Source organism: Rhinoderma darwinii, chromosome 12 (genome assembly GCF_050947455.1).
Source record: "Rhinoderma darwinii isolate aRhiDar2 chromosome 12, aRhiDar2.hap1, whole genome shotgun sequence".
Lineage (NCBI taxonomy): Eukaryota > Metazoa > Chordata > Amphibia > Anura > Rhinodermatidae > Rhinoderma > Rhinoderma darwinii.
In genome coordinates, this window is record NC_134698.1 from 10,427,685 (window position 1) to 10,449,427 (window position 21,743).

Consider the following 21,743-nt stretch of genomic DNA (forward strand, 5'->3'; position numbering starts at 1 on the left):
TGGAGCAGTTATTTGGCCACTGTATGTTGGTATTATTTGGGCACTGTATGTTGGTATTATTTGAGCACTGTATGTTGGTCTTATTTGAGCACTGTATGGTGGTATTATTTAGGCACTGTATGGTGGTATTATTTGGGCAATGTATGTTGGTATTATTTTGCCACTGTAGGGTGGTATTATTTGGGCACTGTATGGTGGTATTATTTGGTTACTGTATGTTGCTATTATTTGAGCACTGTATGGTGGTATTATTTAGCCACTGTATGGTGGTATTATTTGGGCAATGTATGTTGGTATTACTTTGGCACTGTATGGTGGTATTATTTGAGCACTGTATGGTGGTATTATTTGGGCACTCTATGGTGGTATTATTTGAGGACTGTATGGTGGTATTATTTGGGCACTGTATGGTGGTATTATTTGGGCACTCTATGGTGGTATTATTTGAGGACTGTATGGTGGTATTATTTTGGTACTGTATGGTGGTATTATTTTGGTACTGTATGGTGGTATTATTTGGGCAATGTATGGTGGTATTATTTGGGTACTGTATGGTGGTATTATTTGAGAACTGTATGGTGGTATTATTTGGGCACTGTATGGTGGTATTATTTAGGCACTGTATGGTGGTATTATTTAGGCACTGTATGGTGGTATTATTTGAGAACTGTATGGTGGTATTATTTTGTCACTGTATGGTGGTATTATTTAGGCACTGTATGGTGGTATTATTTGGGCACTGTATGTTGGTATTATTTAGGCACTGTATTGTGGTATTATTTGGGCACTGTATGGTGGTATTATTTGGGCACTGTATGTTGGTATTATTTAGGCACTGTATTGTGGTATTATTTGAGCACTGTATGGTGGTATTATTTGAGCACTGTATGGCGGTATTATTTAGGCACTGTATTGTGGTATTATTTGATCACTGTATGGTGGTATTATTTGAGCACTGTATGGCAGTATTATTTGAGCACTGTATGGTGGTATTATTTGATCACTGTATGGTGGTATTATTTGAGCACTGTATGGCCACATTATTTGAGCACTGTATGGTGGAATTATTTGAGCACTGTATGGTGGTATTATTTGGGTACTGTATGTTGGTATTATTTTGTCACTATATGGTGGTATTTACTTTTTCTGGTACTGCTATTTCGGCATTATACAGTATATTATTTTTTTTGTATATGGTGGTGAAGGCAATGTTTAAGATTGTAATTTAGGTACCTATATGGAAAAGTTATTTGGCCAATGTTTGGCACTATTATTTTGGTATTACATTATTTTATACAGTATGGCATTGTTTGGTATGTTTCTTTGTACACTATATGACAGTACACCATATAGGGGGAGAGACATGCAAACAGACGGTACCACAAAGAGCTCCATCCAACATGATGCACTCCTGCCATGTAACACTACATTTCCCCTGTAGGGGCTGCTGCTGGAAAAATGATCAACTGTTTGCTGGGGGTCTCAGGAGTCGCCCCTGTGGTTGCTCTTGGATTAATATTATTTACAAATCAATGTTTCAGTAGAGAACTGGCAGTCTGTAGACAGGCTTCATGGGCCAACTACAGTCTGTGGTCAGTGGGGGATGAGCAGCCATAGGATTTTTTTTATTCAAAGAATGACATTTAATAATACATTACTCTTGCTATGACAATTGATTGCCATGGGTTACAGTAGCGAGATCATCTGGTGATCACCTTTATCACCAGTGGGAAGCTACACTAGGAAAGGGGTTCTACTAAAATTTTCTTAAGAAGAATGTCAACTTGGTCTGACGATTTCAAGACGCACATTCAAGTAGTTTAATTGAATTTTTATTTATTCTTTTTTAACAGGATATGGAAAAAAAGATGCTGATCTGGACGATTTTATGTTTGATTATATCTGGAATCCTGTGCCAGAAAGGTAAGATTTCAGTTGTCTTCTCATAAACCAAAGTGCGACCTGACCAAATAACAAGCACTCTTGGATGATCGGACCTATAATTAGACGGGCGACGTTATTGGAGGCTTAAAACAAATAGATAGAATCCCTGCTATGTTTTCAGTACCATGGACACATCGGGGTCCATACATGGGCCAATCTCCAGGGGCAAACACAGGGTTTTTAAAGAGACTCTGTCACCACATTATAAGTGCCCTATCTCCTACATAAGGAGATGGGCGCTATAATGTAGGTGACAGTAATGCTTTTTATTTAATAAAACGATCTATTTTCACCACTTTATTAGCGATTTTAGATTTATGATAATGAGTTGCTTAATGCCCAAGTGGGCGTATTTTTACTTTAGACTAAGAGGGCGTTGTACAGAGGAGTGTGTGACGCTAACCTATCAGTGACCAATCAGCGTCATGCACTACTCTCCATTCATTTAGGCAGCGCATAGGGATCCTTTTAGATCGCTATGTGCTGTCTTATACACATTAACAATACTGAAGTGTTTAGACAGTGAATAGACATTCCACGGGATGTCTATTCACAATCTCTGCACTTCGTTACTCTGTCTGTGGCAGTTACAGCAGAGGAAGCGTAATCTCGCGAGATTACGCGGTAAATGACAGGTTACAGCGAGATTACGCTTTGCTCTGCTGTAACTACCACAAAAACAGTAACGAAGTGCAGAAATTGTGAATAGACATCCCGTGGAATGTCTATTCACTGTCTAAACACTTCAGTATTGTTAATGTGTTAGTATAAGACAGCACATAAGGATCTAGCAGGATCCCTATGCGCTGCCTAAATGAATGGAGAGGAGTGCATGACGCTGATTGGTCACTGATTGGTCAGTCATACACTCCTCTATACAACTCCCACTTGGTCTAAAGTAAAAATACGCCCACTTGGGCATTAAGCAACTCATTAGCATAAATCTAAAATCGCTAATAAAGTGGTGAAAACAGATCGTTTTATTAAAAAAAAAGCACTGCTGTCACCTACATTACAGCACCCATCTCCTTATCTAGGAGGCAGGGCACTTATAATGTGGTGACAGAGCCTCTTTAAAGGAGGGTTTCCCAAGGCATAGGTACCAGCGCAAATCCCCCTTCTTTACTCCAAGTCTGCTTACTTTTAAAAGGTAGTCTATTGTACTGCAGATAGAACTGCCTGTGACTACTCCTGTCCATGTAGATATAAGTACTCAAATGGAGGTCACCCAGACAGGAAGTGGTTGCTAGGCAGAATGCATTATGGGTAGAAGAGGATTAATTTATGTAAAAGGAGTAGTACGATAGCAAGCATCTACTCTAGTATTTATATGCATGTGTTTATGGAAGCTTTGCATAGGGATCTTTGACTTGTCGACTGGGAGACAACCGGATACTATTTGTTATAATTGTTTAACAGAAAACCCTATAAAAAATATAATTCATATGCGTAATAAAAAAAATATTTTTGCCTTAAATGAAGGCCTGGCCAGCTGATGTGAATTTGACTTCATAGAGAGGAAAGAACCATGTACAATCTACAAATTCGACAAAATGGTTTGAAGTTTAAAAAAAATTTAATTCAAGGGAGTGGAATTAACCAAGTGAGGGGTTACCCAAAAAAAGCATTATTACACAAGGATACAACAAAGCTCTGAGTGATAGGAAGGATATTCTTAAGGGGGAAAGGAAAATCAGAAAGACGATAGGGTCCATTTTATGGATTCCACTGGGATATACTACGTAATCTTAAATGTTGTTTGCATCTAACTTTGGATAGCAAAATTAGATCATTAGTGGGCACTGCCTGAGTATGGTCCCAAAGAGAGCACTGACAATTAAAGATATTTTAGTAAAAAATAAATATAATAATAAAAGATAATATATCTGGCTTTGATCCGTGTTGAGGGGATCTCTGCTGTAAAGGCTGTATACCAGCGTCTCAGCTGACATCCACTCGCCCCGGATCATGAAAATAACCCTGTTATGATTTCCTTATCATTCGTGAACTCAATCTTAGAGAGGTCATCTTTAGGCCTCATTTACACGAGCGTGTGCGTTTTGCGCACGCAAAAAAACGCTGCGTTTTGCGTGCGCAAAAGGCAATTGACAGCTCCGTGTGTCATCCGTGTATGATGCGCGGCTGCGTGATTTTCGCGCAGCCGCCATCATAGAGATGAGGTAGTCGACGCCCGTCACTGTCCAAGGTGCTGAAAGAGCTAACTGATCGGCAGTAACTCTTTCAGCACCCTCGACAGTGAATGCCGATCACAATCTACACCAACCTGTGAATAAAAAAAGACGGTCACACTTACCATGAACTGCCTGCTTCCTCCAGTCCGGTCTCCCGGCCGTTGCCTTGGTGACGCGTCCCTCTCTTGTCATCCGGCCCCACCTCCCAGGATGACGCGGCAGGCCATGAGACCGCTGCAGCCTGTGATTGGCTGCAGCCTGTGCTTGGCCTGTGATTGGCTGCAGCTGTCACTTGGCCTGAATTGTCATCCCGGGAGGTCGGACTGGAGGAAGAAGCCGGGAGTTATCGGTAAGTCAGAACTTCTGTTTTTTTTTACACGTATATGTATATTGTGATCGAAAGTCACTGTCCATGGTGCTGAAACAGTTTAAGTCTTTCAGCACCGTGGGCAGTGACTGTCTCCTGACGTCGCGTACCCGAACATTTTTTGCCGGGTTCGGTCAAAACGAGTTCGGCCGAACCCGGTGAAGTTCGGTGCGCTCATCTCTAATTTGACACTCCGTTTGGATGTTTGTAACCAGAAAAGCACGTGGTGCTTTTCTGTTTACATTCATCCTTTTGACAGCTCTTGCGTGATTTTCGCGCATGCAACGCAGGACCGTCAGTGTGGCATGCGTTGTTTTCACGCACCCATTGAAGTCAATGGGTGCGTGTTGCGTGAAAAACGCAAGAATATAGAACATGTCGTGAGTTTTACGCAACGCACTCACGCTGCGCAAAATTCACGCATCGTCTAAACAGCCCCATAGACTATTATAGGTGCGTACGACACGCGTGAAAAGCACGCGCGTCGCACGTGCGTATAATACGCTCGTGTAAATGAGGCCTTAAAATGGGGAAATATTCTTGCTAGCTTTTGAACTCTGTTGGTTAAATAGAATATATAATGCTTGGGATATACAATTTGGTTCTGGGTGGTGGTCACCAGGTCTAGGACTACCTTTGTCAGTCTTGACTTACTCCCTACCACCTTGGACCAATAATTCTATAAGTGTAATATGGGCCATCATGTCTCTAAAGAAAAAATTTGGGGCCCCATGAATATACATAATTGTCAACAGATGAGTTTATTGAAAAGCTATTGCTGTCTTTTTTACTTGCATGAACTGCATCTAAACAAACCATAGACGGCTATTTGCCCATGGCCGGGTCATACATCTTCTATCATTACTGGTGTTAAAGGTGGACATTGTTTGTTATCCAATCCTGTACGGCCTATTGCCTTCGGTACCTTATGATACCATTTGTTTGTTTCGGGGGTATACATTTGATGATTCCCCTTTTTTTGTACATGAATGCAAATGCATGTTATTATATTTTGCATTTGGTCTCTTCTGTGTTCTCTTAATAACCTGGCCAGGTGGTTATTAATTGTATTATTATCACTTTAACCCCTTCCCAACATCATTGTATATATATATATACACATTGGATGATGGGTGGGGGACTATGGAGCTGTGTCACTTGCTGAGGCCGCTCAATAGAACGAGAATGTCGGCTGTGTGACCCCCTTAGGCGCCACGTTCAAAAGCGACCACGGCATGTAAGTGGTTAGAAACAGGGGGCGGCCCCCTGTGACATTGTATCGGCCCCCCCTGTGACGTGATAGCGCAGTGCCATGGTTGACATGTCAGCCTGGGGGCCTGATGAAGGCCCCCAGGTCTGCCATGTTTGTATTACTATGAAGGGCTTCATCTGAGACTTTCAGTATAATGATGTACTGCAAAACATTAGTATTGCAGTACATGATGCAAGCTAACCAATAATCCCTGGTTCAAGGCCCCTAGGAGGTCTAGTAAAAATAGTTAAATAAAGTTTTTTAAATATATATATATATATATATATATATATATATATATATATATATATGTATATATATATATATATATATATATATATATATATATATATATAAAATATATATATTAAAAGTTTTAAAAAAAATACTTTTCCCATTTAACCCCAACGCACAATGTAAAAAAATATAAAAATCAGCATAACTGATCTGTAAAAGTTGAACTATTACAATATTGCATTATTGAACCAGCACGGTGAATGCCGTAAAAAAAATAAATTAAAAAAAATAATCATAAAAGCCTCATGTCCCCTCAAAATGGTACCAATAGAGACTACAGCTCGCCCCACAAAAAATGATGGGAAAAAAAAAGTTGTGGCTTTTGAAGGGTAGGGAGGAAAAAGATTAAAGTGAAAATCAGAACAATGGCTGCGGTGGGAAGGGGTTAAAAGCTCCTTAGGGCAATAGACTGGAAAATTGTATTTCTATTGACCATTGTTTAAATATGTGTCTCTATTTTATTTTTAGATATAGACATGAAGGAGGACGTCTTCACTTTCGCCAGTACGCCAATTGAGTCCTACGCTCGCATCTTCCCCGATCAGAATAATATATTCAAAGAAATTTCTCTTTGTCTGAGATTCAAGACATCTCTGAATCGAGAATTTGTGCTGTTTTCTTTGGCCACTGAGTGGGATTTTAATTCCTTTCTAGTAGAAGTTAAGGGAAATAACCAAGTATCCCTTTCCGTATCGACAGACTTACGTGTCACCCTGAAGAAGCCGTTATCCAGAGACTGGACGAGCACGTGTGTCACCTGGAGTTCCTACACTGGAAATGTAAATTTTTGGATCAATGGAGACTTATATGAAAGGATAGGTTTCCAAAAAGGATACACCATCTCTGGAAACCATTTTATTACTATAGGGGAGGAGCAGGATTCATATGGGGGAAGTTTCGATAAATTGCAGTCGTTTATTGGTGACATTGCCGATATCAACATGTGGGACAAGGTTCTAACCAATAGTGAAGTTATGGATTTTCTGTATCTTGACAACATAAGAGGTAATGTGATTACTTGGAGGGCCCTAAGGTTTAACATTACAGGAGACGTCACCATAAATACTGCCCCCTGTCTGCCTATTTAATAAATCTATCTGAAAACTCTGCAGTTTAAGGTGGTTTCTCCCACAAGGGACAATTATCACTTGTCCTTGATCGATTGTCTCCGTGATACTAATGTGATCGGTGTGGGCCTGAACTCTGGGATCCTCACTGATCAAGAGAACGGGCTTTTCTTGCCATTGCTGGGAGCCCCATAGGAATGGAGCGGTGCTGCGCATGCCCGACATCCGCTCCAGTTATTTCTTTGAGGCTGCCAAGAGAAATCTTCGGCAGCCCCATAGAAATTAATGGAGTGATGGTCAAGCACGCACACTACTGCTCCATTCCTTTGGGGCTCCCAGCAATGGTATGGTAAGCCCGTTCTCGTGATTGGTCGGGTCCCAGTGGTCGGACCCCATGCAATCAGATATTTAGCCCCTATCCTGTAGGTGATAAATATTGATTATGGGAAAACCCATTTAAGGCCATTTTTACTGGATTTCCCAGTTTGTCTGCCAGGACCCCACCATTCGTGAGAATAGGGGTTTCCGGGCAACATTCCTGCCTGAGAAGTGGGCTTGCATCCATTATAGGAAAGTAAAAATATTTGGTAATACTTGGTGGATCAAAATTCCTTAAAGCACTACACAGTGGCATTTTAATATACTGGTGAGCCTACGGCAAAAATGTCATGAATGGGCCCCACTTTATTGAAAATTTTCATAGCCTCGGACATTTGAAAAGAAAAATAGGGGCAACTACTCTTCCCCCAAATCTGTCACCGCCATAGTGCATGCCCCCAGAGATGCCCTCCTAGTGTAGCTATCACAGATTTCACGAGCATGCCTGCCACAATGCCCCTTAGGCTTTTTACCTTTTCGGATGGACTGGACTTTTTCACTGCGTCAAGGTGGGCCTGGTGTAGCTACACCATTTGCGCTATGCTGGCACTATCTAATATTAAACGCCCTCCAGCGCAAACAATATATATAACACCCATTTTGTTACGTGGTGACCTGATGACATATAGTGGTCTGTACACAATTCCTGTTTGTAAATACATGACATTATTTACTGTATCTTTAACGGATCCTAAGTTACAACTGTATTATACTCCAGAGCTGCATTCACAATTCTGCTTTAGAACTGAATCTTCCAGCATCTAGCTGGCCCTATATATGCACCGAGCTTGTTCGGGCTCTTTGCTTTCTTGGTAGGTCTTTACATCTTATTCACGAACCTAAAAGGATTTTCTAGGTCCTCAAAAAGGTCGCCATAGCCCCAAAATGTTAAAATAATACACTATTGAATATACTTACCACCTCGATTCCTGCCCATTCCTAAAGTAAATTTGACTAGAACAATTTTTCTATTACTGGTTCTTGAAGCTTATGCCATACAGGCATTATTTAATCTACTACAACCCTGTGCTCTGTCCTGAGGCATGATGGGAGTGCTCTCACAGTTAAAGGCATTGCTTTACTTCTTTATAGAATTCAGCAATGCTCAAAAAACTATTATTAAAATGTTGTTGTTGGGTAAAATATCACTGGGGCAAAATTTTTTTTTTAGACTTTTTGTAAAGAAAATTACATATAGCCTGAAATTAGTGATAACAGGGAACAACAGCGTGAATTTACCCAAATGGCATATAGACATTAGGTCAGTGGTATTCATTGCATATGGAGGACCCAATAACAAAATGAAAATGGGCTTTCCCTCATGGCCCGTGCCCTCCATAGTCAAGGGCACCATCTCGGCCCTTTAATGGTGATTTGGTGCCAAGCCATAAATAAAATAAATATGCCCCTCCCCTCATCCCATATCCTTATGAATTAATGACTCGATCACTTGGCAGTATTTATGGTCTATATTCCCATCAATTATTGTACTGTTCTCGTTTGTCACATGGTCTTTTAATTGGAAATATATAATTACTAGGTACGCTACCTGGAGGTTTACACTTTATTGTATATAGTTCTTCTGTTTTTTCTTTTGACAAATTGTGTTTGTACTCATGCTCTCCATATATCATTCTTGTTTTTGGGGTCTGCGCACCCTTTTCAATCTGTACGCTTTGTATACATTGCCATGGTGAGATTTATTTTCTCTTTTATATGCATTATTGCTTTCAATAAAAAGAGATTTTCAAAAATAAATGTGACTTTTCAGCCGTTTTACTACCACTGCACTAATTTTTAAGTGGGTGCGGCCTAGAGTAAGGGGCGGGGCCACCCACAGCACGTCAAATTTCCTATAGTTTATGCCAGTGATGATCAGCTGTGATCATTGGGGGAGCCAACCACAAATTTCCCATGTAGCATTACATGCTGGTCATTCAAGTCTAATTAATAGACCTAAAATGAAATACGTAAAACATTCCCAAGGGTTGGGCATGGACTTATAGGGTAGTCACCTATAGGTGGCACTAGAAAGACAATTTTCTTCCTTCTGGAGGAAAACTATTTCGCTTACAGTATCTTTAAGAGATATGGCTATGACATAATCAATACATTACTATATACAGTAATATGTACAATTATACAAGGATAGGGATCTACATAAGGATGCGTGTTAAAGGGGTTATCCGGGAAATTAAAATTGATCGTCTATCCTTAGGATAGGCCATCAACATAAGATCGGTGGGGGTCTAACTGTCGGCATCCTCGCCGATCAGCTATTTGAAGGGGCCGCGATGCTCAGTTCTCTACCCGTTTGTACTTCTCCATTCTAGCGGTGTAGATCAGAGAACCCTCTGATCTCCATCGTTAACCCCTTGGTTAAATCTGATTGCGGCATTTAAAGGCAAAGTAAGAAGGGAGGACCCCCCCTTTGATCGTGTCACAGGTAATCTGTGTGATGCGTTTGAGGGACATACAGCCCTGGTCCATTAAAGGACCGAACCCTGGGCTGTCTGATCATATTTCCTGTTGTTAGGGCATAATATCAGTACTCAGTCTAATGTACTGGTATATAGATATATTCGAGTACATTAAAATAAAAATTGCCCTAAAAAAAAAAAGTTATGAGTCCTTTAGGGAATAAAGTCAAAGAGCATCAATAAATTGACATTTACTGATATATGTGCAAAATATACATCGGAGGCAGCAAAGTATAGAAATTCACCCGCACACCCTTACACATATCTAAGTGCAGCCAAGATAAGATTTTGTTTAGGAAATATATGTCTTATCGTAACTTCCCTAATTCTATAGTCACACAGGACAGGGTTATGCAAAGGTGTTGCGAAAGCAATAAAATACCCACAAGAACGAAACAGTAGATGATAAAAATGCAAAGACTAAATTACATAGCATTTCCATTAAAAAAAAAAATTTTTACATTTTAACAATAAATATTATTTCAACCATTTCTATTCATCTATGAATTGTGGCCACCGCTCCTTTTTCCATGCAGAAGATTGGGTGGTTATTACAGCCCAGCCTATACCAATATTGTGCCCCTAAATAGTGACCAGCATATGTGGCCCTATGTGCAACAGAATTACAGTGGGCCACCTGCCTACCCCACCCTTGGTTTAACCAGATTGCCAAAGGCTGCCCAAAGCCAGTGGCTGCGGACAGTACCAACCCTAAATGTATTTGTATTTGAATTGGGCATGGCACCAAATATACACAAATTTTCTTATACATTTACATATCACTAAGATTGGATTTAAAGAAAATGACCTATTATTTAAATCGTGTTTATGTTAAACATATTTTTAAGAGTTTTAGATGATTAATTTTATTTTCCATGTCATTATTTATATTAAAATATAATCCTTAAATCTTGCAGGTTTCAAACTGGCCACTGAGCCTCATAATAGAGTGATCCTTCCTGTTCTGTAGTGATCGCTACTCAGCAGTCATCTCATTATCATCCCAGACAAGATTACAATAAAAGGCAACACAAATATATAGATAACACAGGATCCATCATTTATAATAGACTGACCCTTCCTGTTCTGCATAGATCACTTCTCAGCAGACATCTTATCACAGGCAGGTTACGATAAGTAACACCTATATATAGATAATACAGGATCCACCCTTTATAATAGACTGACCCTTCCTGTTGTGCATAGATCACTTCTCAGCAGACATCTTATCACAGGCAGGTTACAATGACAAGTAACACCTATATAGAGATAACACAGGATCCACCATTTATAATCGACTGACCCTTCCTGCTCTGCAGCGATCACTTCTCAGCAGTCATCTCATTATCATTACAGGCAGGATTACACTGACAGGTAACACCTATATATAGATAACATGGGATCCAACATTCATAATAGACTGATCCTTTCTGTTCTGATCCTTTCATAATATCTAATATATGTGCAAAATTGCTAATACCAAACTGATTTTCAGACATGATCTGTAGAGAAAACAATAAGATGTAAAATTCTAGTTATATATACTTTAACCCCCAAGCCCAGCCCAAAAGAGGGTGACAAAATGGAAAATAGAGAGAAAAAAAAAAAAAAGAGAAGAAGGTTAACATTTTAGTTTTTCCTGCACTCATAGAGATACATTATTTCCCTACCAAGATTCTTCCATATTGCCACCTGTGGAGAATTTTTGGCCACCCAATTTTTGGCAATACAGTATTTTGCGATCTATAATAAAGAATTGATAAACATAGTGGTCTGCCATGTACCCGGGGAAGATTCCCACAGGCGTATACTATATCCTGTGTAATATTTTGTGTTGTACCAAATTATATGAAGAGCTTAGCCTAGAACTAGCTAGAGTAGTCAAAATGTCATCCCATTGTGTTTTAGAGATAGTGCCTAAATTCTAGACCATTTTAATCTTTTAATCTGTTTAAGGTGACAGTCCTAAGTCCACTATATATAATAGACTGACCCTTCCTGTTCTGTAGAGATCACTTCTCAGCAGTCATCTCATTATCATCACAGGCAGGTTACAATGAAAAGTTACACCTACTGTATATATATATATATATATATATATATATATATATTTATATACATACACACACAAGATCCACCATTGACAAGCAATAGGTGATGGACACAGCTTAGTTTTAAGTAATAAAAATAATGTAAGTGATACATTTCCTTTAATATTTGGGTGGAAAGTAATAGATGATATAGTAAAGACCAACTTTGAAGATCATTTTATTATTAGGTTATTTAAAAGGGCTGTCCAAGATAAGAAAAACATGGATACCTTCTTCCAAAAACAGCACCACACTTGTCCACAGGTTGTTTGTGGTATTGCAGCTCCGCCTCATTCACTTCAATTGAGCTAAACTGCAATACCAGACACAACAGGTAACAGGTGTAGTGCTGTTTCTGGAACAAAGCAGGCATGTTTTTTTTGTTTTTTTTTAATCCTTTACAACCCCTTTAAGTTCTCTGCTGATTATTATTACAACATAGCATTATAAGAGATGGACCTCCATTTTTCTTTTACAGATCTCTAAATTAATTCTTTAGTGTGCCTGCAGCCACCCTTAGAGGGAGCTTATTGCATACATACAGGACTCATACATCTTCTATTGTACTCAATAATAAATCTGTATGCAGAAAACTCCTGAGCTCCCTCTAGTGGCAGCTAGTATTTTATCATTCAATTCTATAACCATACAGTCTATTAGTCCTCTATATTACAAAAACGAAACTCTGTCCTTTATAAAGATACATAAAGAAATTAACCAGAATTTTTGGACAAAAAAAATGTGAGCCTTTAAAGTTGGAGTTATACTTTAATATACTGTGGCTCCAAGGTGAAACTTTTAACACAAATTCCAGGTTATTAGAGCAGACAAGTTCTCCCCGGCTTCACCTTCTCGTGAGTCATCGGACCCCTATTCCCTTGATTAGGGCAGTCATCAGAACTGTACAGGTAGAACTCATGTCAGGGGCCCGGCCACAAAAATAAAAAAAGAGGCCCACCTAACCTCTGGTGTTTATTTCCGCTGCCCATTGCAGCCCGTATAAAATTATCCCGATCAGCGCCGATCTTCCTCTGTGAAGCGCTGCCCCTTGTTGATATAGCCTTCTCCATGGACTGTACAGCTCTCCTGTTCTGATCATGGCCACTGATAGAGAGACAAGTGGCCAGGGACGTCTTTCTGTGGCCTCCATTGAATAAGCAAGCACAATTAGAGCATTCGTATTACTGTGTGCATTGTTATTTAATAGAGGCTGCTGATGGACGTCCCCTACATCAGCGACCATGATCAGAAAGGGAGCGCCGTACAGTCCGTGAGGAAGTCTGTACTAACAAGGGCGCAGCACTTCACAGAGGATGACATCGGCGCTGATCTCATGAATTCTATGTATTAGTAAGTGCCACACAATGCTGCTACCCGCACATTCGTGAAAATAAATAGTGGACAACGCCTCAAATTACAGCATCGGTCGTCATTTTGTTGCAATTCGTAGGCCGCAAACCCAAAAAGTTTTGCTGAATCGGAAACTTTTTAGAAATTCGGACCGAATTCAATTTGTGTAGAATTGATTCGCTCAGCCTGGCATCAGAGGCTAGTGTCCACCACGAATTGTGAATATTAGTATTATGTAGACATATTGGTTTTGGATGGCACTGCAGTATTTGGGTAGGGTATGATGGTGGTGGCACTGTTATAGCATTTTTATTTAGGCAACTGCATGTAAAATGTAATTAGTCCAAAGTATGGCACTGTTATTTGGGCACCTTATCTTATGGTACTTATAATTAGGCACAGTTTGGCATTATTTGTACATTGTACACGATATAGGGGGGGGGGCACCAACAGAGGGCGCTGTCTAATCTCAGGCTGGTCCATTATGTGATGCCTATTTTATATAGAAAAATATTATATGCTGTTACGTCGATTTTTCCCGCCATATGAAGGTCTTTCTTTCATCTTGTGTTCTCCTTCTCCATGATGTCCATCCATCTTGCTGGCGCTCTTCTCATTCCTCTCTTTTATGACATATTTTTTTCTTATACTTCTGAGGTCTATCAGAGCTAATGTGCAATGTCCCATAAAAAAAAACTTTGGTTGATGTCAAATTTAAATAAAGTTTTGTATGTTTTGTATATTACCTCTTTTATATGGCAGTTATCTACTGTATCCCATAAAGTCCACATCGATCATGTGTCAATCATTAGTGATTGACGGCTTAGTGCTTAAGATTTATGGGGCTCCTTAGAGGGGGACGATGGCCTTGGATCTCTTAGTAATGCTCATACACTAACGCTATGACTATAACTAATTTATTTCTGCTTAAAGTCATAAAATAGTTTTCCTTTTTAGGTTTTTGTTATATTTTGTGAGCAGATCTCACTGGAGATTAAAATTAATATTTTTGTAGGTCTATCTTCCGTGTCAATCTAGAAGAAAAGACAAAGTCAGAAATAACTAAAACTGCATACAAGATGGCAGCAATAGGGGTTCCATAATAGTGACTGCCACAGCACCCCCTAAACTCTGACAGTCCCTTCCGATCCATGCTCCCCTAAAAATAATTCCACCCGAAATTTAAAATTGGCCATATATTTACAGAAATTGCCAAAGTTTGATACTTATGTTTTATGTCCTTACAGAGATATGGGCATCCTTTGTTGCGGCGGCCATCTTTTTAAAGTGACAATAAAAAGTGCAGCCATATTGGTTGTCACCTTTGAATTAGCTTCTCAGTAACTTGTCACTTAGTTATTGATTGAATACGCCAACAAACTTATATTGACCATACATTTTTGAGAAGCTTATTGAAAGTTGACAATCACAAGGATGCACTTCCTGTTGTTATTTTTCAAAATGGCCGCTAGAATAAAACAGTAAAATGCCAATACCTCTGTAATTAAATAAAACATAATTACCAAATCTTGTCTGCTTCTCTAATATCTGACTTACTAATATATAGCCCTCACACCGCTCAATCGACGAAAAAATTAAAAAGTTATGGCTCTCAGAATGTGGTGAAAAAAAAAGTTTCATCTTTAACAAAAAGTTTTTTGTAATAAAATATAAAAGAAACAATATAAATTTGGTATCACCGTAATCAGATTGAGCCGCAGAATAAAGTTACGTTGTAGTTTTCACTGCACGGTGAAAGCCGTAAAAACAAAAATCGAAAAACAATGTAGGAATCGCAGTTTTATCCAATTTTAGCCAACAAGTAATTTTTTTTCAGTTTCCCAGTTTGTTATATGGTACTTTAAATGGTGCCATTAGAAACTACAACTCCTCCCGCAAACATTAAGCGCCCACACCGCTCCATTGACGGAAAAATAAAAAAGTTATGGCTACGCGGGGAGTGAAAAACGAAAACAAAAAAAATTAAAAATGGCTCGGTCCTTAAGGGGTTAAAAGGGGCATTTCTGGAACTCTAAGGTGACTTCTAATATTCTTTGGAATTTAAAGTAGGGGGGACATTGTCCCTTATAGTACACAATTACCAGGCTGCCTTTGTGCTGATTGGGTTTTGGACATTGAAGTGGAATCTTTGTTTTTCTCTTTCGAGGATGCATTTCCCAGATTTTGGTTAGACCCTGTAAGGGCGATATATAAAAAAAATATATGTTACTTCGAGAACCTCCTGTTCAGAATTAGGCTTACTATGTTGTCTGATCTACTGACATAGAGAATGTGACAGTTAACGTGTCGCAGCGAGAATTGTGCAACATCAGGAACTAAAGTCCCTGTAACATCTATGGCCGCGGACCATCGTCCTGACTTAACCCATGAAGGCCGCGGCCATGGACTAGTGAGTGCCGGGCGGCATCTCCCTCCTGGGAGATGCTGGCACTGACTTCCGCATCGTGGTACTGGATCCCGAAGGGTGCGCGCGCACGTGCGTGCTCGGCCTTAATTCTGCACATGCAGAATATCTGCAAATTAGCCCAGAATGCCTCTGGACTATAAAAAGTGCTATGCCCATCCATTCATTGCCTGAGCGTTGTTGTGTTACCCTAGTCTGTCTTTGCAAATGGTCCCTTAGTATTTCCCAGTTTCCAGTTTCCGTTCCTGCTGCCAGTATCCCGTATCCCGTGCTACCGTGCCCCTGTGCCTTAAAGTGTGGGAGTCGTGTTGTGCTTTCTGCTGCATCTGCTGTGTTGCACCCCGCCTGGTGCCTGCCTAGTGCTGGAGCCTCATCTCAGCTTGAAACCACTGCTACTGTCTACGGTGCCTCAGGTACTCTTTCCAGAACTATAGACATTACTTATACCTGTTTGTCCAGCTGCTATCCCACTACGCGGTACGGTCCAGTGGATCCACACCCCGCGCCGTGACAGTCCGAAGAAGACAATCCACCCTCTACCAGATTTATCAGTTATCCTTTCTCTTCCTAAAGGTCCTTTAAGACTTTATGTTTGGGCCATACAAATGAGCGGCGATCGACGCGACAGCTTGTCGATCAGCATTCGTTTGTTTCTTTCACAAGAACCAATGATCGGTTATGTATGGGGATGAGTGATCGTTATGATCGTTTTTGCCCATTCGTTTGCATTATGTTGGCAGCACATCTCCCTGCTTACACATGGAAATGTGCTGCCGACTACCGACAATTTAATTGGCTGCATAAATGAGCAGTTCAGCCAATGAACCAGCGTTTGCTCGTTTATCGGCTGGTCGTTGACCTGTTTAGACAGGACAATGATCAGGAACGAGCGTTCACCTCATTTTCCCGATCACTGGTCAGTGTAAAGAGACTTAAAAGGGCAGAATGGGATAGGATCTGCCTATCGAGGAGCCACTACTGATACATTCTGAGATAAACCAAGACCTATATGAAAGCCTAAGCCAACTAATATGTAATATCCTCACAATAGACACCAGGGCGAGGGGGGCAGGAGTGGGTGACTGTAAAAGGATAATAATTTTACCAGTATTTTTCTCTATGGCTTTTTGCTTCCGGAAGGTTTCGGTAAAGGGCTTTCTGAATGGTTTGTAATTTTCTGAAAGAAGAACATTCATATTAATTTTGAGCTTGGATATTAATAGAAAAAAAAACGAACGAAAATTAGAAAAAATTATATGTTTGGGCTCTGTTCACTCTAGCACCTTGGCACTGGCCTGATATTTTTTAGGGCAAAATTTGGACTGCAGACTGCGATATTTTTGCCATAAAAAAATACAAGAATGGCATACAGAACCCCGTATGAAGCCTCCTTACGAATGTGTGAACTGAGTCTTATGTTGAAATATTGTTTAAAAATGGACTGTAACATCCTTGGTCGCTGACCACGAACTCCTTCCATCCGGTCGACACCCTTCTCTCCAGAGATGTCTGCACATGTGGCCGTCCTGTTCCACAGTGACCACCAGGGTGCGCTCGCGAGTTCAGTCCAGACAAGGAGCCGGGTCGTACAACGGTGGAAGATTGAGCTGATTGCTCCCAGAGCACCCTGGACTATTTGAAGGACTGTGCCCCTCCCTCCAATGCCTCAGCCTTGTTGTCTTTATCCTAGTATGTCTATGCAAATGGTCGCCTAAGTGTTTCCCAGTTCCCAGTGTTCCCCGTTCCTGCTACCTGTAACCTGTATCCCGTGCTATCCTGGTCAAGTGCCGTGTTGAGTTGAAGTCGTGCTGTGCTGTGTTCCACGCCTGTCCTGCTACACCACGCCTGGTGCCTGCCTGCTGCCTAGTCCCAGCCGAGCCTGTCTTTCTACTGCCTAAGCTACCACAGGTACACTATACGAACTATAGACTGTGACCTGTGTCCTGTTGCTAAGCTGCCATACCATCAAGGCGGTACGGCCCAGTGGGTCCACGTACCCCTCGTGACATAGACATTGCATTAAAAAAGAGGAACACATAATTTTACAGGGGTAATCCCAAGAAAGACAACAGATTGAAGCCAGTGCGGCAATCAGTTGTATGTGCCGGGGCAAGTCGTAGCCAAAGAGACATTTCCAGCGGCCGCGGCAGGATATATGTACTGTAACATAAGTGCCAATCAAATATGACCATTTAGTCCACTCTGGCTAATGGAGGTGGGTCGCGAGTGGGGAACCCCTCTCTTATGACGCTTATATGCCCTATTAGCAAATGATTGCCTTCATGCCACATCTCTTTAAATGAACATTTCAGTCTTAACCTAAAAGGGAACTCTTCATGTTGAACTTTCTGACCTATGTGTAGTCACAATTTTATGGCGCAGGAGGAGCTGAGCACACTGATGTAGAAATGTGTGGGAATAGATTCAGTATAACTTGTCATTAACTGATTAAATCCGATGCTTATGAGTCTAGTGGGCGGTCCTCATCAATGATTGACAGCTATCTGTAAATGCACAGTCATAGAGGGACTCCACCAATTACCTTGACCTACACCTACTGCCCTTGAAATTCTGCCCCTTAAAACATGTGCTAAATTATCAGACTTTAGATGGCAAATATATATGTATTTATAAAACTCCTGCTATGATTTTCTACAACATACTTCAAATATCATATCATTATATTTATACCGTTATTCGTCTCCAAGTTGAAATCAGTCTTTCTTCTGCCTCTACTTGAGGGTTCCTTAGGCGGACGGTAGTTATCTGAGAAAAAATAATATCCCGATTTTAAATTAAGTTGAGCTCCTATGAGAATTGGTCGTTACCAAATGGTAATAAGCATTCAGCTCAGCCAATGAGAGCAGAGAAATTGGGGACTTAAGGTCATTCACACAGTTTCACCTGATTATTCTTACACTGTTCTCCTGTTCAGTTTCACACTGTTCTCCCCCTTATTCTCACACTATTCTTCTGGTCATTGTCATACTGTTCTTCTGGTCATTGACACACTATTCTTCTGGTCATTGTCACACTGTTCACCTGGTCATTCTCACACTATTCTCCTGGTCACTGTCACACTATTCTCCTGGTCATTGTCACACTATTCTCCTGGTCACTCTCACACTATTTTTCTGTTCATTGTCACACTGTTTTCTTGTTCATTGTCACACTATTCTCCTGGTCATTGTCACACTGTACTCCTGGTCATTGTCACACTGTTCTCCTGGTCATTCTCACACTGCTCACACTGTTTTCCTGTTCATTTTCACACTGTTCTCAAGGTTATGCTCATACTATTCTTCTGGTCATTCTCACACTATTCTCCTGGTCATTCTCACCCTATTTTCTTGGTCATTCTCACTCTGTTCTCCTGGTCATTCTCACACTGTTTTCCTGGTTATTCTCAAAATATTATCCTAGTCATTCCACTCTGTTCTCTTGGACATTCTCACACTATTCTCCTGGTTATTCTGACTATATTCTTCTAGTCCAGTCACACTGTTCTCCTGGCCATTGTCACACTATTCTCCTCGTCATTGTTACACTATTCTCCTGGTAATTGTCACACTGTTTTTCTGGTCATTGTCACAGTTTCCCTGGTCATTGTCACACTATTCTCCTGGTAACTGTCACACTGTACTCCTGGTCACTCTCACACTATATCCCTGGTTATTCTCACACTGTTCTCCTGGTCATTCTCACACTGTTCTCCTGGCCATTATCACACTATTCTCCTGGTCATTGTCACACTATTCTCCTGGTCATTGTCACACTGTTTTTCTGGTCATTATCACAGTTTCCCTGGTCATTGTCACACTATTCTCCTGGTCATTGTCACACTGTACTCTTGGTCACTCTCACACTATATCCCTGGTTATACTGACACTGTACTCCTAGTCATTCTCGTACTATAGTCTTGGTTATTCTCCCTCTGTTCTCCTTGTCATTCTCACACTGCTCACACAGTTTTCCTGCTAATTTTCACACTTTTCTCCTGTTCATTCTCACACTGTTTTCATAGTTATTGTCATACTATTCTTCTGGTCATTCTCACATTATTCTCCTGGTCATTCTCACGCTGTTCTCCTGGTCATTCTCACTTTGTTCTCCAGGTTATTTTCACTCTGTTCTCCTGGTCATTCTCACACTGTTTTCCTGGTTATTCTCAAAATATTATCCTAGTCATTCCATGCGGTTCTCTTGGATAGTCTCACACTATTCTCCTGGTAATTTTTTTGGTCATTGTCACACCGTTCTTCCAGTCATTGTCACACTATTTTCCTGTTTATTGCCACACTATTCTCCTGGTCATTGTCACACTGCACTCCTGGTCATGGTCACACTATTCTCCCAGTCATTCTCACACGTTTCTCCTGATCATTATCACACTATTCTCCTGATCATTGTCACACTATTCTCCTGATCACTGTCACACTATTCTCCTACTTATTCTCACACTGTTCTTTGGGTTATTCTCACTCTGTTCTCCTGATCATTCTCACACTGTTCTTCTGGAGATTATCACACTATTACCCTGGTTATTCGGACACTATTCTCCAGGTTATTCTCACACTGTTCTCCTGGTCATTCTCACACTGTACTCCTGGTTGTTCTCACACTGTTCTCCTGGTCATTCTCACACTGTTTTCCTGGTCATTTTCACACTGTTCTCCTGTTCATTGTCACACTGTTCTTATGGGTATTGTCATACTATTGTTCTAGTCATTCTCACAATATTCTTCTGTTCACCCCCACACTGTTCTTCTGCTTATTCTCACACTGTTATTCTGGTCATTCTCACACTGTTCTCCTAGTCATTCTCACTCTGCTCTCCAGGTTATTTTCACTCTGTTCTCCTGGTCATTCTCACACTGTTCTCCTGGTTATTCTGACACTATTCTTCTGGTCATTCTCACACTGTTTTCCTGTTCATTCTCACACTTTTTTAATGGTTCTTCTCACACTATTCTTCTGGTCATTCTCACACTGTTCTCCTGGTTATGCTCACACTGTTCTCCTTGGTCATTCTCAAAATATTATTCTAGTCATTCCACACTGTTCTCCAGGACATTCTCACACTATTCTCCAGGTCATTGTCACACTGTTCTTCTGGTCATTGTCACACTGTTCTCCTGGTCATTCTCACACTGTTCTCCTGGTCAATGTCACACTGTTCTCCTGGTCATTGTCACACTGTTCTCCTGGTCATTCTCACACTGTTCTCCTGGTCATTCTAACACTGTTCTCCTGGTCATTCTAACACTGTTCTCCTGGTCATTGTCACACTATTCTCCTGGTTATTGTCACACTGTTTTCCTAATCATTGTCACACTGTTCCCCTGGTGATTCTCACACTGTTATCCTGGTCATTGTCACACTATTGTCCTGGTAATTCTCACAATGTTTTGAGCTGTAGCTAGGCTTTCTTTTACCCAGGGAAAAAAATATGTTAGCTGTCCTAGACCTGTATCTAAATAGCCTGACCCGGCTGAGTGGCTCCTTGATGCCCCCCTTGGCACCTAGATCCTGCCTTCCAGCCTCACCCCTGAAACAACAATACATACATTACTGGCATCAAACACGGTACCTGTCTGCTTTTGGTCTTGTTCATAATGCCGAGCAATGGATTTCTTATTCTCCCTTGATCTTTTCTTATGGTTAAACTGGTAATACTCTAAAAGTAAAACGTTTATTCGCTAATTATTTAAGATGTCCAATTATTGTGCAGAAGTTATGGATAACTAATGTAATTTGAAGCATCATTGGTGCCAGATTTGAGCTTCTCAGCAGTGGCATACTGCACATAGACAATGGACCCATAGCAAAGGCAAAAATTACCACACACGACAGGAGGTCCTGATCACACAATTTTTAGGACTTGCGTACATTTTCTAGTTC

At 40.6% G+C, this 21,743-nt stretch overlaps 2 protein-coding genes across 5 annotated transcripts in view; one reads left to right on the top strand and one right to left on the bottom strand.

The window, feature by feature from the left end:
• The first annotated feature begins 1,852 nt into the window (after positions 1-1,852).
• LOC142664723 (C-reactive protein-like) lies at positions 1,853-7,277 on the top strand. Its single transcript, XM_075844010.1, has 2 exons — positions 1,853-1,923; positions 6,521-7,277. Exons 1-2 carry the CDS (start codon positions 1,857-1,859, stop codon positions 7,138-7,140), a joined length of 687 nt encoding a protein of 228 aa, XP_075700125.1. The 5' UTR covers positions 1,853-1,856; the 3' UTR covers positions 7,141-7,277.
• A 6,974-nt stretch (positions 7,278-14,251) lies between these two features.
• LOC142664454 (uncharacterized) overlaps positions 14,252-21,743 on the bottom strand; it is a 32,746-nt gene continuing 25,254 nt past the window's right edge. For all 4 annotated transcript variants that reach the window (XM_075843520.1, XM_075843517.1, XM_075843518.1 and 1 more), the window contains exons 12-16: positions 21,433-21,519; positions 18,534-18,608; positions 16,948-17,019; positions 15,520-15,612; positions 14,252-14,451 (exon numbers count right to left, since the gene is read on the bottom strand). In XM_075843520.1, coding sequence (XP_075699635.1) covers positions 14,447-14,451; positions 15,520-15,612; positions 16,948-17,019; positions 18,534-18,608; positions 21,433-21,519 — 332 coding nt within the window. In that variant the 3' untranslated portion in view covers positions 14,252-14,446. The remainder of the gene's footprint in view (positions 14,452-15,519; positions 15,613-16,947; positions 17,020-18,533; positions 18,609-21,432; positions 21,520-21,743) is intronic.